A 20475-nucleotide genomic window follows, 5' to 3' on the forward strand; every position below is an offset into this window, starting at 1 on the left:
ATGGTTTTCAGCGCAGCGGTTCTTTGAAGGCTGATGAAATCAAAACCGTTAAGGTAATTAAAACTCTTTCATCAACTTTTAATCAGAAGGGTTCAATCTCTCTCCTGTGGTAGTTTGAAGCCGACACGACAAACGCGCTCAGAGGAGATAATGTTTGAAAAAAGGTGACCAGTTTTTACAAAACTTTTGTTTTGAAGGGGTATCTGCAAACTTCCTGTTGATTTTTGCTTAGGTGTTGTCTTATATGAAATGTAGGTGTAAGTGAGACCTAACTAGAAGTTTTTGTTTCATGTCTCTACGACATTCCTACAGGAAGTTACAGGCAGTTTTGTCTGTTTTCTTCCTAGGAGCAGTTTTGTCTGTTTTATTCCTAGGGGGCACTAGAGCGTAATTTTGAGTTTTTGGGTTAGGTTTTTTGATTAGATGGAAATATTCGCCAGTCCTTTTTTTTATGTCCAGTTTGGTGAGTTTTGAAGCATGTCAAGGGGGTCAAATTACAGCTTAAAGAGGCAAAGGTGAGTGTTTTTACAAAACTTCTGTTTTGAAGGGGGAATTGCAAACTTCTTGTTGATTTTTGCTGAAGGATGTCAGTGTATGAAATCTAGGTCTAAGGGAGACCTACATAGAGGTTTTTGTTTCATGTCCCTACAACATTCCTACTGGAAGTTACAGGCAGTTTTGTCTGTGTTTTCTTCTTAGGGGGCGCTAGAGCGCAATTTTTAGTTTTGGGGTTAGATTTTTTTGATTAAATCGCAATATTCGCCAGTCCTGATGTGTGTGTCAAATTTGGTGAGTTTGAAGCATGTTAAGGGGGTCAAATTACAGCTCAAAGCTGCGGAATAATAACAAAGAAAGAAATAATAAAACACTAGAAATTCAATAGGGTCCTCAGTCCTCAGTCTGTCCCAAAGGGACATTCAGTCTGTCCCAAAGGGACATTCAGTCTGTCCCAAAGGGACATTCAGTCTGTCCCAAAGGGTCATTCAGTCTGTCCCAAAGGGTCATTCAGTCTGTCCCAAAGGGACATTCAGTCTGTCCCAAAGGGACATTCAATCGCTAATAATTAGAATTAATGTGAGCTGATGAGTCAACATTTGTGATCACTAAGAGACACAAAGACCTTATTTAATAAGTCATTTAATGTGTCAAACAAATACAAGTCACTTCACTGAGTCATCAAAATGTCAACAATGATTTAATAAGACAAATATACATTCACACAACATGGAGACACCAGGAAGGCGCCGCCTAGTGGTCAGACTGCACTGGACCTTGACCTTTGAGTACTCTCTCAACTTATGTACACTTTTTACAGCAAAATGTCACACAAAATACAAAATCTGGTTTAGGATGTAGTCAAGTCATAATCATTCATATTATCATTATCATTGTTATTATTAATATTATCATTATTATGATCACTAGTCCAGGGTGTACCTCGCCTTCCACCCGAATACTGTTGGGATAGGCACCAGCACCCCTGCGACCCCGAAAGGAACAAGCGGTAGTAAATGGATGGATGGAAATGGATCAAAATGGAAAAACATCAAGCAGAAAACCTGTCGCTTTGTGCTTCAACCACTAGGGGCAGTGTTGTTACACCTGTCACTGACTGACCACCAGGGGCAGTGTTGTTACACCTGTCACTGACTGACCACTAGGGGCAGTGTTGTTACACCTGTCACTGACTGACCACTAGGGGCAGTGTTGTTACACCTGTCACTGACTGACCACCAGGGGCAGTGTTGTTACACCTGTCACTGACTGACCACCAGGGGTAGTGTTGTTACACCTGTCACTGACTGACCACCAGGGGCAGTGTTGTTACACCTGTCACTGACTGACCACTAGGGGCAGTGTTGTTACACCTGTCACTGACTGACCACCAGGGGCAGTGTTGTTACACCTGTCACTGACTGACCACCAGGGGTAGTGTTGTTACACCTGTCACTGACTGACCACCAGGGGCAGTGCTGTTACACCTGTCACTGACTGACCACTAGGGGCAGTGTTGTTACACCTGTCACTGACTGACCACCAGGGGCAGTGTTGTTACACCTGTCACTGACTGACCACCAGGGGCAGTGTTGTTACACCTGTCACTGACTGACCACCAGGGGCAGTGTTGTTACACCTGTCACTGACTGACCACCAGGGGCAGTGTTGTTACACCTGTCACTGACTGACCACCAGGGGCAGTGTTGTTACACCTGTCACTGACTGACCACCAGGGGTAGTGTTGTTACACCTGTCACTGACTGACCACCAGGGGCAGTGCTGTTACACCTGTCACTGACTGACCACCAGGGGCAGTGTTGTTACACCTGTCACTGACTGACCACCAGGGGCAGTGTTGTTACACCTGTCACTGACTGACCACTAGGGGCAGTGTTGTTACACCTGTCACTGACTGACCACTAGGGGCAGTGTTGTTACACCTGTCACTGACTGACCACTAGGGGCAGTGTTGTTACACATGTCACTGACTGACCACTAGGGGTAGTGTTGTTACACCTGTCACTGACTGACCACCAGGGGCAGTGTTGTTACACCTGTCACTGACTGACCACTAGGGGCAGTGTTGTTACACCTGTCACTGACTGACCACCAGGGGTAGTGTTGTTACACCTGTCACTGACTGACCACTAGGGGCAGTGTTGTTACACCTGTCACTGACTGACCACCAGGGGCAGTGTTGTTACACCTGTCACTGACTGACCACCAGGGGTAGTGTTGTTACACCTGTCACTGACTGACCACTAGGGGCAGTGTTGTTACACCTGTCACTGACTGACCACTAGGGGCAGTGTTGTTACACCTGTCACTGACTGACCACCAGGGGCAGTGTTGTTACACCTGTCACTGACTGACCACCAGGGGCAGTGTTGTTACACCTGTCACTGACTGACCACTAGGGGCAGTGTTGTTACACCTGTCACTGACTGACCACTAGGGGTAGTGTTGTTACACCTGTCACTGACTGACCACTAGGGGCAGTGTTGTTACACCTGTCACTGACTGACCACTAGGGGTAGTGTTGTTACACCTGTCACTGACTGACCACTAGGGGCAGTGTTGTTACACATGTCACTGACTGACCACTAGGGGTAGTGTTGTTACACCTGTCACTGACTGACCACCAGGGGCAGTGTTGTTACACCTGTCACTGACTGACCACTAGGGGCAGTGTTGTTACACCTGTCACTGACTGACCACCAGGGGCAGTGTTGTTACACCTGTCACTGACTGACCACCAGGGGTAGTGTTGTTACACCTGTCACTGACTGACCACTAGGGGCAGTGTTGTTACACCTGTCACTGACTGACCACTAGGGGTAGTGTTGTTACACCTGTCACTGACTGACCACTAGGGGCAGTGTTGTTACACTTGTCACTGACTGACCACCAGGGGTAGTGTTGTTACACCTGTCACTGACTGACCACTAGGGGCAGTGTTGTTACACCTGTCACTGACTGACCACTAGGGGCAGTGTTGTTACACCTGTCACTGACTGACCACTAGGGGCAGTGCTGTTACACCTGTCACTGACTGACCACCAGGGGTAGTGTTGTTACACCTGTCACTGACTGACCACTAGGGGCAGTGTTGTTACACCTGTCACTGACTGACCACTAGGGGCAGTGTTGTTACACCTGTCACTGACTGACCACCAGGGGCAGTGTTGTTACACCTGTCACTGACTGACCACCAGGGGCAGTGTTGTTACACCTGTCACTGACTGACCACTAGGGGCAGTGTTGTTACACCTGTCACTGACTGACCACTAGGGGCAGTGTTGTGCTAGCATCACTGACTGACCACTAGGGGCAGCATTGAGGTAGTGTCACTGACTGACCACCAGGGGCAGTGTTGTTACACCTGTCACTGACTGACCACTAGGGGCAGTGTTGTTACACCTGTCACTGACTGACCACTAGGGGCAGTGTTGTGCTAGTGTCACTGACTGACCACTAGGGGCAGCATTGATGTAGTGTCACTGACTAACCACTAGGGGCAGTGTTGTGCTAGCATCACTGACTGACCACTAGGGACGGTGTTGTGCTAGTGTCACTGACTGACCACTAGGGGCAGTGTTGTGCCAGCATCACTGACTGACCACTAGGGGCAGCATTGTGCTAGTGTCACTGACTGACCACTAGGGGCAGTGTTGTGCTAGCATCACTGACCACTAAGGGCAGCATTGTGCTAGCGTCACTGACTGACCACTAGGGGCAGTGTTGTGCTAGCGTCATTGACTAACCACTAGGGACGGTGTTGTGCTAGCATCACTGACTGACCACTAGGGGCAGTGTTGTGCTAGTGTCACTGACTGACCACTAGGGACGGTGTTGTGCTAGCATCACTGACCACTAGGGGCAGTGTTGTGCTAGTGTCACTGACTGACTACTAGGAGCAGTGTCATGCTAGCATCACTGACCACTAGGGGCAGCGTTGTGCTAGTTTCACTGACTGACCATTAGTGGCAGTGTTGTGCTAACATCACTGACCACTAGGGGCAGTGTTGCGCTAGTGTCACTGACTGACCACTAGGGGCAGTGTTGTGCTAGCGTCACTGACTGACCACTAGGGGCAGTGTTGTGCTAGCATCACTGACTGACCACTAGGGGCAGTGTTGTGCTAATGTCACTGACTGACCACTAGGGGAGTGTTGTGCTAGCATCACTGACTGGCCACTAGGGGCAGTGTTGTGCTAGTGTCACTGACTGACCACTAGGGGCAGTGTTGTGCTAGCATCACTGACCACTAGGGGCAGTGTTGTGCTAATGTCACTGACTGACCACTAGGGGAGTGTTGTGCTAGCATCACTGACTGACCACTAGGGCAGTGTTGTGCTAGTGTCACTGACTGACCACTAGGGGCAGTGTTGTGCTAGTGTCACTGACTGACCACTAGGGGCAGTGTTGTGCTAGCATCACGGACCACTAGGGGCAGTGTTGTGCTAGTGTCACTGACTGACCACTAGGGGCAGTGTTGTGCTAGCATCACGGACCACTAGGGGCAGTGTTGTGCTAGCATCACGGACCACTAGGGGCAGTGTTGTGCTAGCATCACGGACCACTAGGGGCAGTGTTGTGCTAGTGTCACTGACTGACCACTAGGGGCAGTGTTGTGCTAGCATCACGGACCACTAGGGGCAGTGTTGTGCTAGCATCACGGACCACTAGGGGCAGTGTTGTGCTAGCGTCACTGACTGACCACTAGGGCAGTGTTGTGCTAGTGTCACTGACTGACCACTAGGGGCAGTGTTGTGCTAGCATCACGGACCACTAGGGGCAGTGTTGTGCTAGCATCACGGACCACTAGGGGCAGTGTTGTGCTAGCATCACGGACCACTAGGGGCAGTGTTGTGCTAGTGTCACTGACTGACCACTAGGGCAGTGTTGTGCTAGTGTCACTGACTGACCACTAGGGGCAGTGTTGTGCTAGCATCACGGACCACTAGGGGCAGTGTTGTGCTAGCATCACGGACCACTAGGGGCAGTGTTGTGCTAGTGTCACTGACTGACCACTAGGGGCAGTGTTGTGCTAGCATCACTGACTGAACACTAGGGGCAGTGTTGTGCTAGCATCACGGACCACTAGGGGCAGTGTTGTTCTAGCGTCAATGACTTGTGCTTCCAAAAGTGTTTAGGCACTAAATAATTCACCAAAAGATGCAAACACAAAAAGTAGTTTCACCCAAACAAACTTTTCAGTGGACTTTTAACAAAAGTATAAGATAAAAGAAACACTTTGTTTGGTTGTAATTCCAAACCAGACATGATTTAAAAAGAATAAAAACATTTCTGTGACTTTGAATCCTTTTCTTCCCGTCTGTACTTTTTTATTTGGGATGAACTTTTCTGTTGTGCAAGCATTTCTTCTTTAGAAGCAGAAGAAGTTTATTTTCAAAACTAACCCTGCGGCCGATACATATCCCCACTGTGGATACTGGTGTATCACATCGATACAAGTGGCATGGAATCGATAAATATCCCTAATGTGGATACCAGCGATACCGTGTTCACTTTAAATTGAAGCGATATCAGACTGATAAGGCTTGATGTGTTGAAGCGTGATGCGCTCTTCTTTCGGAGTGATGGATGCCATCTTTGTTTACAGTAAACACCCAGCATGAAAGAAGGTGTTTTGCAATTTGACAAACAAACAATTTCTTTTTAACTTGAATGATGCGTTCAGGAATAAAAAGCCAAAGAAAAAGCAATGGTTGGTTTCAAAAGAAACAAAAGAAGCAGCAGGCGAAATATTTGTCTAAATGTTTGAATCGCCTTTTTTTCTTTTGCAGTCTTGCTTGCGAGAATTAATGCCAACAACACGTAGACCCCCCCCACTCCCACCCCCCAACTAACAACGCTGTGAAACATTCAAACCATAAAAACATAAAAGCGTAAAAAACATCAAATAACATAAAAAGGAAAACAATGTGAAAACACAAAAAACATTAAAAAAAAATAAATAAAGAACAAACTTCTAGTCATAAAAACATAAAAAACAAACAAACATGAAAAGCAAAACAACATCAAAACATTAAAAAACAAACCATAAAAAAACTTAAAACAAAACAAAACAAAAAAACCCTGAAAAACATAAAAACATGAGAAACAAAAACATAATTATCAAACATTGACCTTTTCCTTTTGCTGCTAAATGTTTATTCTCACTGGCAGTTCCAGTACCCCAACTCAATACCAACACACTGAGTACAAAATCACAACAAAAAGACAAAAACAAATCAATTCCAGCGTCCGCCTTGTTTTTTCTCCTTTCTGCAAAATGTTTGATTACAAAAATATTCTTTTGAAAACATGGAAATCATAAAAGAGAAGATTATAAAAAACATGGCAATGATTTGGCAAAACACAAATTCAGTGTTGGACTTTTCACGAGTGCCACTCTTTTATATGTCACACACAGTGTGTGTGTGTGTGTGTGTGTGTGTGTGTGCGTGCGTGTGTGTGTGTGTGTGTGTGTGTGTGTGTGTGTGTGTGTGTGTGCTGACATCAGTTTGTCCAGACGGGTGACACGGGTCCAAAGGTGGGGGAGGGAGGGGTGTGAGAGAGAGAGGGGGGTGAGGGGGGTGTGGGGGGGTGCAGTGCGGGTGGTGACGAGGAGGCAGCGGCGGCGCGTGAGGCCGGGGGCGGAGCCTACACGTACCACTCCTTCTTGGAGATGACGGAGCCGTCGGTCTGTGAGATCATGTCGTCGCTGACTTCCTGTCGGGGGTCGTACTGGAAGACCAGAGTCCGCTGGTCGTAGTCTCCGCCCTCGTCCACCGTGAAGTAGGGCCTCTTCAGCTCCTCCCCCTCGCCCTCGTCGCCCGCCGTTTGCGAGGGCTTCTTGTCGTCCTCGTCCTCCTCGTCCTCGGTGTAGTGCATGCCGCCAGGGGGCGGGGCCTTGCCGTTGCCTAGCACCTGCATCTTGGTGCTGTAGTCGCCCTTGAAGGTGCGCTGGCGGCGCCGCACCAACACCCACAGCGCCATGGCGGCCACGCCTAACAGGGCCACGCCCCCCACCGCCACCCCGATGGCCACATTCGTGTAGTCCTGCTTCTGCGCCGCGTCGTCGCCCCCCACCACCACCACGATGTCCTGCTCACCGTCACCCCCTGCAGGTTTGCTAGGGAACTCTGGGTGGGAAAAGACAGACGGAGGGGGCGTGTCAGTGCTCAGGTGAGGTTGTGCAGGAAGGAAGGAAGGAAGGAAGGAAGGAAGGAAGGAAGGAAGCAGGCCCCGCCCACAACACATGCACAAAGAGGCAGGACTCATGCACGAGCACAGAGAAGTTGTCAAAAGACCAAAAAGGTGAGCATCAAACTTCCTTCCCGGGTTCTTTTGAGCAAACACAAAACTGCTGACATCAAAGCACGCCAAAATTAGGACACCACACTTCCTGTCCCACCCTTAACTTGCCACACACACTTCCTGTTGGTGTCCCAACACTTTTGCACGTGACAATCAATACTACATCAGTTGCAGTATCAATAATCAATATGTCATCAGTTGGAGTATCAATAATCAATATGTCATCAGTTGCAGTATCAATAATCAATATGTCATCAGTTGCAGTATCAATAATCAATATGTCATCTGCTGGAGTATCAATAATCAATATGTCATCAGTTGCAGTATCAATAATCAATATGTCATCAGTTGCAGCATCAATAATCAATATTTCATCAGTTGCAGTATCAATAATCCATATGTCATCAGCTGGAGTATCAATAATAAATATGTCATCAGTTGCAGTATCAATAATCACTATTTAATCAGTTGCAGTATCAATAAGCGATATTTCATCAGCTTCAGTATCAATAATCAATATGTCATCAGTTGCATCATCAATAATCAATATGCCATCAGTTGCAGTATCAATAATCAAAGTCATCAGTTTCAGTATCAATAATCAATATTTCATCAGTTTCAGTATCAATAATCAATATGTCATCAGTTGAATCATCAATAATCAATATGCCATCAGTTGCAGTATCAATAATCAATATGTCATCAGTTGAATCATCAATTATCAACATGCCATCGGTTGCAGTATCAATAATCAAAGTCATCAGTTTCAGTATCAATCAATATTTCATCAGTTTCAGTATCAATAATCAATATGTCATCAGTTGAATCATCAATAATCAATATGCCATCAGTTGCAGTATCAATAATCAAAGTAATCAGTTGCAGTATCAATAATCAATATGCCATCAGTTGCAGTATCAATAATCAATATTTCGTCAGTTGCAGTATCAATAATCAAAGTCATCAGTTGCAGTATCAATAATCAATATGTCATCAGTTGCAGTATCAATAATCCATATGTCATCAGCTGGAGTATCAATAATCAATATGTCGTCAGTTGCAGTATCAATAATCACTATTTCATCAGTTGCAGTATCAATAATCGATATTTCATCAGTTGCATCATCAATAATCAATATGCCATCAGTTGCAGTATCAATAATCAAAGTGATCAGTTTCAGTATCAATAATCAATATGTCATCGGTTGAATCATCAATTATCAACATGCCATCGGTTGCAGTATCAATAATCAAAGTCATCAATTTCAGTATCAATAATCAATATTTCATCAGTTTCAGTATCAATATGTAATCAGTTGAATCATCAATAATCAATATGCCATCAGTTGCAGTATCAATAATCAAAGTCATCAGTTGCAGTATCAATAATCAATATGCCATCAGTTGCAGTATCAATAATCAATATTTCGTCAGTTGCAGTATCAATAATCAGTCATCAGTTGCAGTATCAATAATCAATATGTCATCAGTTGCAGTATCAATAATCAATTATTTATCTGTTGCAGTATCAATGATCAATTATTCATCAGTTGCAGTATCAATAATCAATTATTCATCTGTTGCAGTATCAATAATCAATTATTCATCAGTTGCAGTATCAATAATCAATTATTCATCAGTTGCAGTATCAATAATCAATTATTCATCAGTTGCAGTATCAATAATCAATTATTCATCAGTTGCAGTATCAACAATCAATATTTCATAAATTTCAGTATCAATAATCAATATGTCATCAGTTGCAGTATCAATAATCAATATTTGATCAGCACGCTAGATGCTAGCTAGCCATCAGCACGCTAGCTGCTTGTGCAGCAAATGATCAATATCAGCGTGCAGTTGTCACCTCGTTACATTTTCAAATGTTACTATTCAAATATTTGTACCCCAGTAACACAAATACTCATATTTCCAAATACTCATGAATATTAAGTACTTGACAAATACTCGTATGAAGTACTTGACAAATACTCATCAATATTAAGTACTTGACAAATACTCATGAATATTAAGTACTTGAGAAATACTCATATGAAGTACTTGACAAGTACTCATGAATATAAAGTACTTGACAAATACTCATGAATATGAAGTACTTGACAAAAGCTTACGATGCAAACAGTGCTAACAGCTAACAAAGATGCTACAAAGAAAGTTTATGTCGACATCAGTATTAGTAAACACCATCGGTATTAGTAAACACCATCAGTATTAGTAAACACCATCGGTATTAGTAAACACCATCGGTATTAGTAAACACCATCGGTATTAGTAAACACCATCGGTATTAGTAAACACCATCGGTATTAGTAAACACCATCGGTATTAGTAAACACCATCGGTATTAGTAAACACCATCGGTATTAGTAAACACCATCGGTATTAGTAAACACCATCGGTATTAGTAAACACCATCGGTATTAGTAAACACCATCGGTATTAGTAAACACCATCGGTATTAGTAAACACCATCGGTATTAATAAACACCATCGGTATTAGTAAACAACATCAGTATTAGTAAACACCATCGGTATTAGTAAACACCATCGGTATTAGTAAACACCATCGGTATTAATGAACACAATCTATTAGAAAACACCATCAGTATTAGTAAACACCACCGATATTAGTAAACACCATCGGTATTAGTAAACACCATCGGTATTAGTAAACACAATCAGTATTAGTAAACACCATCAGTATTAGTAAACACCATCGATATTAGTAAACACCATCGGTATTAGTAAACACCATCGGTATTAGTAAACACCATCGGTATTAGTAAACACCATCGATATTAGTAAACACCATCGGTATTAGTAAACAGCATCAGTATTAGTAAACACCATTGGTATTAATAAACACAATCTATTAGAAAACACCATCAGTATTAGTAAACACCACCGATATTAGTAAACACCATCGGTATTAGTAAACACCATCGGTATTAGTAAACACAATCAGTATTAGTAAACACCATCAGTATTAGTAAACACCATCGATATTAGTAAACACCATCGGTATTAGTAAACACCATCGGTATTAGTAAACACCATCGGTATTAGTAAACACCATCGATATTAGTAAACACCATCGGTATTAGTAAACACCATCGGTATTAGTAAACACCATCGGTATTAGTAAACAGCATCAGTATTAGTAAACACCATTGGTATTAATAAACACAATCTATTAGAAAACACCATCAGTATTAGTAAACACCACCGATATTAGTAAACACCATCGGTATTAGTAAACAGCATCAGTATTAGTAAACACCATTGGTATTAATAAACACAATCTATTAGAAAACACCATCAGTATTAGTAAACACCACCGATATTAGTAAACACCATCGGTATTAGTAAACACCATCGGTATTAGTAAACACAATCAGTATTAGTAAACACCATCAGTATTAGTAAACACCATCGATATTAGTAAACACCATCGGTATTAGTAAACACCATCGGTATTAGTAAACACCATCGGTATTAGTAAACAGCATCAGTATTAGTAAACACCATTGGTATTAATAAACACAATCTATTAGAAAACACCATCAGTATTAGTAAACACCACCGATATTAGTAAACACCATCGGTATTAGTAAACAGCATCAGTATTAGTAAACACCATTGGTATTAATAAACACAATCTATTAGAAAACACCATCAGTATTAGTAAACACCACCGATATTAGTAAACACCATCGGTATTAGTAAACACCATCGGTATTAGTAAACACAATCAGTATTAGTAAACACCATCAGTATTAGTAAACACCATCGATATTAGTAAACACCATCGGTATTAGTAAACACCATCGGTATTAGTAAACACCATCGGTATTAGTAAACACCATCGGTATTAGTAAACACCATCGATATTAGTAAACACCATCGGTATTAGTAAACACCATCGGTATTAATGAACACAATCAGTATTAGTAAACACAATCGGTATTAGTAAACACCATCGGTATTAGTAAACACCATCGGTATTAGTAAACACCATCGGTATTAGTAAACACCATCGGTATTAGTAAACACCATCGGTATTAGTAAACACCATCGGTATTAGTAAACACCATCGGTATTAGTAAACACCATCGGTATTAGTAAACACCATCGGTATTAGTAAACACCATCGGTATTAGTAAACACCATCGGTATTAGTAAACACCATCGGTATTAGTAAACAACATCGGTATTAGTAAACACCATCGGTATTAGTAAACACCATCGGTATTAGTAAACACCATCGGTATTAGTAAACACCATCGGAATTAGTAAACACCATCGGTATTAGTAAACACCATCGGTATTAGTAAACACCATCGGTATTAGTAAACACCATCGGTATTAGTAAACACCATCGGTATTAATAAACACCATCGGTATTAGTAAACAACATCGGTATTAGTAAACACCATCAGTATTAGTAAACACCATCGATATTAGTAAACACCATCGGTATTAGTAAACACCATCGGTATTAGTAAACACCATCGGTATTAGTAAACACCATCGGTATTAGTAAACACCATCGGTATTAATGAACACAATCAGTATTAGTAAACACCATCAGTATTAGTAAACACCATCGATATTAGTAGACACCATCGGTATTAGTAAACACCATCGGTATTAGTAAACACCATCGATATTAGTAAACACCATCGGTATTAGTAAACACCATCGGTATTAGTAAACACCATCGATATTAGTAAACACCATCGGTATTAGTAAACACCATCGGTATTAGTAAACACCATCGGTATTAGTAAACACCATCGGTATTAGTAAACAACATCGGTATTAGTAAACACCATCGGTATTAGTAAACACCATCGGTATTAGTAAACACCATCGGAATTAGTAAACACCATCGGTATTAGTAAACACCATCGGTATTAGTAAACACCATCGGTATTAGTAAACACCATCGGTATTAGTAAACACCATCGGTATTAATAAACACCATCGGTATTAGTAAACAACATCGGTATTAGTAAACACCATCGGTATTAGTAAACACCATCGATATTAGTAAACACCATCGGTATTAGTAAACACCATCAGTATTAGTAAACACCATCAGTATTAGTAAACACCATCGGTATTAGTAAACACCATCGGTATTAGTAAACACCATCGGTATTAGTAAACACCATCGGTATTAGTAAACACCATCGGTATTAATGAACACAATCAGTATTAGTAAACACCATCAGTATTAGTAAACACCATCGATATTAGTAGACACCATCGGTATTAGTAAACACCATCGGTATTAGTAAACACCATCGATATTAGTAAACACCATCGGTATTAGTAAACACCATCGGTATTAGTAAACACCATCGGTATTAGTAAACACCATCGGTATTAGTAAACACCATCGATATTAGTAAACACCATCGGTATTAGTAAACACCATCGATATTAGTAAACACCATCGGTATTAGTAAACACCATCGGTATTAGTAAACACCATCGGTATTAGTAAACACCATCGGTATTAGTAAACACCATCGGTATTAGTAAACACCATCGGTATTAGTAAACACCATCGATATTAGTAAACACCATCGGTATTAGTAAACACCATCGGTATTAGTAAACACCATCGGTATTAGTAAACACCATCGGTATTAGTAAACAACATCGGTATTAGTAAACACCATCGGTATTAGTAAACACCATCAGTATTAGTAAACACCATCGGAATTAGTAAACACCATCGGTATTAGTAAACACCATCGGTATTAGTAAACACCATCGGTATTGGTAAACACCATCGGTATTAGTAAACACCATCGGTATTAGTAAACACCATCGGTATTAATAAACACCATCGGTATTAGTAAACAACATCGGTATTAGTAAACACCATCGGTATTAGTAAACACCATCGGTATTAGTAAACACCATCGGTATTAGTAAACACCATCGGTATTAGTAAACACCATCGGTATTAGTAAACACCATCGATATTAGTAAACACCATCGGTATTAGTAAACACCATCGGTATTAGTAAACACCATCGGTATTAGTAAACACCATCGGTATTAATAAACACCATCGGTATTAGTAAACACCATCAGTATTAGTAAACACCATCAGTATTAGTAAACACCATCGATATTAGTAAACACCATCGGTATTAGTAAACACCATCAGTATTAGTAAACACCATCGGTATTAGTAAACACCATCGGTATTAGTAAACACCATCGGTATTAGTAAACAACATCGGTATTAGTAAACACCATCGGTATTAGTAAACACCATCGGTATTAGTAAACACCATCGGTATTAGTAAACAACATCGGTATTAGTAAACACCATCGGTATTAGTAAACACCATCGGTATTAGTAAACACCATCGGTATTAGAAAACACCATCGGTATTAGTAAACACCATCAGTATTAGTAAACACCATCGGAATTAGTAAACACCATCGGTATTAGTAAACACCATCGGTATGAGTAAACACCATCGGTATTAGTAAACACCATCGGTATTAGTAAACACCATCGGTATTAGTAAACACCATCGGTATTAGTAAACAACATCAGTATTAGTAAACACCATCGATATTAGTAAACACCATCAGTATTAGTAAACACCATCAGTATTAGTAAACACCATCGGTATTAGTAAACACCATCGGTATTAGTAAACACCATCAGTATTAGTAAACACCATCAGTATTAGTAAACAACATCAGTATTAGTAAACACCATCGATATTAGTAAACACCATCAGTATTAGTAAACACCATCAGTATTAGTAAACAACATCAGTATTAGTAAACACCATCGGTATTAGTAAACACCATCGGTATTAGTAAACACCATCAGTATTAGTAAACACCATCGGTATTAGTAAACACCATCGGTATTAGTAAACACCATCAGTATTAGTAAACACCATCGGTATTAGTAAACACCATCAGTATTAGTAAACACCATCAGTATTAGTAAACAACATCAGTATTAGTAAACACCATCGGTATTAGTAAACAAAAACTTATTATGTATATTTTTGTCATGAAAAGATGTAAAAAGTGAAGTGAATAATATTTATAAAACTATTATAGTAATACAAGTATTGATTATATTCATAAAAATAATACAAGTATTGATTACATTTATAAAAGAAATAAAAGTATGGATTATTCTTATAAAAGTAATACAATAATTGAATTATATTTACAAAAGTATTGATTACATTTAAAAAGTAATACAATTATGGAATAATATTCACAAAAGTAATACAGGTATTAACTGATATTTTAATAGTAAATATAATACAAGTTTTGAATGATATTAATACAAGTAATGAACATATTAAATTATATTTATTAATGTACTAAACTATTTCATTATATTTATAAGATATACAATTATTGAATGATAATTATATAAGTGATACATTTATTGAATAGTATTTATAAAAGCAGTAAAAGTATGTGATGTCATTGATGACATGTTAAGGAGGTGATGTCATTGAGGAGGTGTTAAGGAGGTGATGTCATTGATGACATGTTAAGGAGGTGATGTTATTGAGGAGGTGTTAAGGAGGTGATGTCATTGAGGAGGTGTTGAGGAGGTGATGTCATTGAGGAGGTGTTGAGGAGGTGATGTCATTGAGGAGGTGATGTCATTGAGGAGGTGATGTCATTGAGGAGGTGTTAAGGAGGTGATGTCATTGAGGAGGTGATGTCATTGAGGAGGTGTTGAGGAGGTGATGTCATTGAGGAGGATGTGAGCAGAAGAAAGGTGAGCAGCTCAGGAAGAGGATCAGAGTTTATCAGGAGGAGCTGCAAGTGCAGTCTTGGTGTCAAGGCGGCGTCGTGTCAGAACACTTGGTGTCAAGGCGGCGTCGTGTCAGAACACTTGGTGTCAAGGCGGCGTCGTGTCAGAACACTTGGTGTCAAGGCGGCGTCGTGTCAGAACACTTGGTGTCAAGGCGGCGTCGTGTCAGAACACTTGGTGTCAGGGCGGCGTCGTGTCAGAACACTTGGTGTCAAGGCGGCGTCGTGTCAGAACACTTGGTGTCAAGGCGGCGTCGTGTCAGAACACTTGGTGTCAAGGCGGCGTCGTGTCAGAACACTTGGTGTCAAGGCGGCGTCGTGTCAGAACACTTGGTGTCAAGGCGGCGTCGTGTCAGAACACTTGGTGTCAAGGCGGCGTCGTGTCAGAACACTTGGTGTCAGGGCGGCGTCGTGTCAGAACACTTGGTGTCAAGGCGGCGTCGTGTCAGAACACTTGGTGTCAAGGCGGCGTCGTGTCAGAACACTTGGTGTCAAGGCGGCGTCGTGTCAGAACACTTGGTGTCAAGGCGGCGTCGTGTCAGAACACTTGGTGTCAAGGCGGCGTCGTGTCAGAACACTTGGTGTCAGGGCGGCGTCGTGTCAGAACACTTGGTGTCAAGGCGGCGTCGTGTCAGAACACTTGGTGTCAAGGCGGCGTCGTGTCAGAACACTTGGTGTCAAGGCGGCGTCGTGTCAGAACACTTGGTGTCAAGGCGGCGTCGTGTCAGAACACTTGGTGTCAAGGCGGCGTCGTGTCAGAACACTTGGTGTCAAGGCGGCGTCGTGTCAGAACACTTGGTGTCAAGGCGGCGTCGTGTCAGAACACTTGGTGTCAGGGCGGCGTCGTGTCAGAACACTTGGTGTCAAGGCGGCGTCGTGTCAAAACACTTGGTGTCAAGGCGGCGTCGTGTCAGAACACTTGGTGTCAAGGCGGCGTCGTGTCAGAACACTTGGTGTCAAGGCGGCGTCGTGTCAGAACACTTGGTGTCAAGGCGGCGTCGTGTCAGAACACTTGGTGTCAAGGCGGCGTCGTGTCAGAACACTTGGTGTCAAGGCGGCGTCGTGTCAGAACACTTGGTGTCAAGGCGGCGTCGTGTCAGAACACTTGGTGTCAAGGCGGCGTCGTGTCAGAACACTTGGTGTCAAGGCGGCGTCGTGTCAGAACACTTGGTGTCAAGGCGGCGTCGTGTCAGAACACGTCCGCTCAGTGCCTCACATTCTGGTCCCACGCACACACCAGGCTGACGTGTGGACACAAGACTGGGGTGTGACTCAAATGAAAGAGCGACTAGACGAGTGGAAAACAAAGAGATGATGAAGACTATTATTAACGTTAATAGATAGATGATCACGACTATTATTAACGTTATTAGATAGATGATGATGACTATTATTAACGTTAATAGATAGATGATCACGGCTATTATTAATGTTATTAGATAGATGATCACGACTATTATTAACGTTAATATATAGATGATGATGACTATTATTAACATTAATAGATAGATGATCACGACTATTATTAACGTTATTAGATGGATAATCATGACTAGTATTAATGTTAATAGATAGATGATCACGACTATTATTAACGTTAATATATAGATGATGATGACTATTATTAACATTAATAGATAGATGATGATGACTATTATTAACGTTAATAGATAGATGATGATGACTATTATTAACGTTAATAGATAGATGATGATGACTATTATTAAAATTAATAGATAGATGATCACGACTATTATTAACGTTATTAGATAGATAATCATGACTATTATTAATGTTAATAGATAGATGATCACGACTATTATTAACGTTAATATATAGATGATGATGACTATTATTAACGTTAATAGATGGATGATGATGACTATTATTAACATTAATAGATAGATGATGATGACTATTATTAACCTTAATAGATAGATGATGATGACTACTATTAACATTAATATATAGATGATGATGACTATTATTAACATTAATAGATAGATGATGATGACTATTATTAACATTAATAGATAGATGATGATGACTATTATTAACATTAATAGATAGATGATGATGACTATTATTAACGTTAATAGATAGATGATGATGACTATTATTAACATTAATAGATAGATGATGATGACTATGATGTACTACCATGTACACATTACCATGTACACACTACCATGTACTACCATGTACACACTACCATGTACACACTACCATGTACTACCATGTACACACTACCATGTACACAATACCATGTACACAATACCATGTACACACGACCATGTACACACTATAATGTACTACCATGTACACACTACCATGTACTACCATGTACACACTACCATGTCCTACCATGTACACACGACCATGTACACACTATAATGTACTACCATGTACACAGTACCATGTACTACCATGTACACACTACCATGTCCTACCATGTACACACGACCATGTACTGCCATGTACACACGACCATGTCCTACCATGTACACACGACCATGTACTACCATGTACACACGACCATGTCCTACCATGTACACACGACCATGTACTACCATGTACACACGACCATGTCCTACCATGTACACACGACCATGTACTACCATGTACACAGTACCATGTACACACTACCATGTCCTACCATGTACACAGTACCATGTACACACTACCATGTCCTACCATGTACACATGACCATGTACACACTATAATGTACTACCATGTACACAGTACCATGTACACACTACCATGTACTACCATGTACACACTACCATGTCCTACCATGTACACACGACCATGTACTACCATGTACACAGTACCATGTACTACCATGTACACACGACCATGTACTACCATGTACACACGACCATGTACTACCATGTACACAGTACCATGTACTACCATGTACACACGACCATGTACTACCATGTACACACGACCATGTACTACCATGTACACAGTACCATGTACTACCATGTACACACGACCATGTACTACCATGTACACACGACCATGTCCTACCATGTACACACGACCATGTACTACCATGTACACACGACCATGTACACACTATAATGTACTACCATGTACACACTACCATGTACTACCATGTACACACGACCATGTCCTACCATGTACACACGACCATGTACTACCATGTACACAGTACCATGTACACACTATAATGTACTACCATGTACACACAACCATGTACTACCATGTACACACTACCACGTACTACCATGTACACACGACCATGTACTACCATGTACACAGTACCATGTACACACAACCATGTACTACCATGTACACACTACCACGTACTACCATGTACACACGACCATGTCCTACCATGTACACACGACCATGTACTACCATGTACACAGTACCATGTACACACTATAATGTACTACCATGTACACACTACCATGTCCTACCATGTACACACTACCACGTACTACCATGTACACACGACCATGTACTACCATGTACACAGTACCATGTACACACTATAATGTACTACCATGTACACACAACCATGTACTACCATGTACACACTACCACGTACTACCATGTACACACGACCATGTACTACCATGTACACACGACCATGTACACACTATAATGTACTACCATGTACACACAACCATGTACTACCATGTACACACTACCACGTACTACCATGCTACTTAGTACTTGCTATTTCCATCTTAGTAGATCAGACCCAAAGCGTCCACAAGCTTGGATTGTAAGTGTGGAAGTCACATAGGATTTGTTATGATTTGTTATATGTGATGTTACTGTCTCTTATAAAAAGTTATGAGTATAGGATGTTTAATATTAATGATAAAAATAGAACAACACTACAAAAAATGTCAATACGAACTACTTATATTTAGAACATATGTAAAACATTTTTTGCATTCCACAAATATTTTAATGAATCATCAACAATTATGCAGATGATATGAACATGTCATATTGGCCACGCCCACAGAAACCCTGATAACAATAATCATAACAATAATCACAACAAAAATCATAATAATAATCTTAACAATAATCATAATAATAATAATAATACCAATAATAATCATAATAATAATAACAACATTAATCATAATAATAATAATCATAATAATAATCACAAATATAATCATAATACTAATCATAACAATAATTATCATAATAATAATAACAATAATAATAGTAATAATGATCATATTAATAATCACAAGAATCATCATAATAATAATAATAATAATAATCATAAATATAATCATCATAATAATAATCATAACAATACATGTGTCATAAAAACATCATCAGGTGTCATTTGTCAATACAATAAGTCCAATACTTTTGCAACATCTAAACTCTTGAAAAACTTTTTTATCAATCCTGCTATTCTTTAGTTGGAGACAATCAACTTATTGTTCCAGACTGTATAAATATTATCCATTGGAGACAATCAACTTATTGTTCCAGACTGTATAAATATTATCCATTGGAGACAATCAACTTATTGTTCCAGACTGTATAAATATTATCCATTGGAGACAATCAACTTATTGTTCCAGACTGTATAAATATTATCCATTGGAGACAATCATCTTATTGTTCCAGACTGTATAAATATTATCCATTGGAGACAATCATCTTATTGTTCCAGACTGTATAAATATTATCCATTGGAGACAATCATCTTATTGTTCCAGACTGTATAAATATTATCCATTGGAGACAATCAACTTATTGTTCCAGACTGTATAAATATTATCCATTGGAGA

General features: G+C 40.6%; 1 protein-coding gene across 3 annotated transcripts in view; it reads right to left on the reverse strand.

The window, feature by feature from the left end:
• Window positions 1-20475, reverse strand: part of LOC133537477 (nectin-1-like) — a 144292-nt gene that overhangs the window by 85631 nt on the left and 38186 nt on the right. Inside the window, exon 4 of one of the 3 annotated variants that reach the window (XM_061878529.1) lies at window positions 5822-7649. The exons of the other annotated variants lie outside the window; for them this stretch is intronic. Coding sequence (XP_061734513.1) covers window positions 7168-7649 — 482 coding nt within the window. The 3' untranslated portion in view covers window positions 5822-7167. Of the gene's footprint in view, window positions 1-5821; window positions 7650-20475 lie in introns of those variants that run through there. 3 annotated transcript variants of the gene reach the window in all.

Source organism: Nerophis ophidion, linkage group LG18 (genome assembly GCF_033978795.1).
Source record: "Nerophis ophidion isolate RoL-2023_Sa linkage group LG18, RoL_Noph_v1.0, whole genome shotgun sequence".
Taxonomy (NCBI): domain Eukaryota; kingdom Metazoa; phylum Chordata; class Actinopteri; order Syngnathiformes; family Syngnathidae; genus Nerophis; species Nerophis ophidion.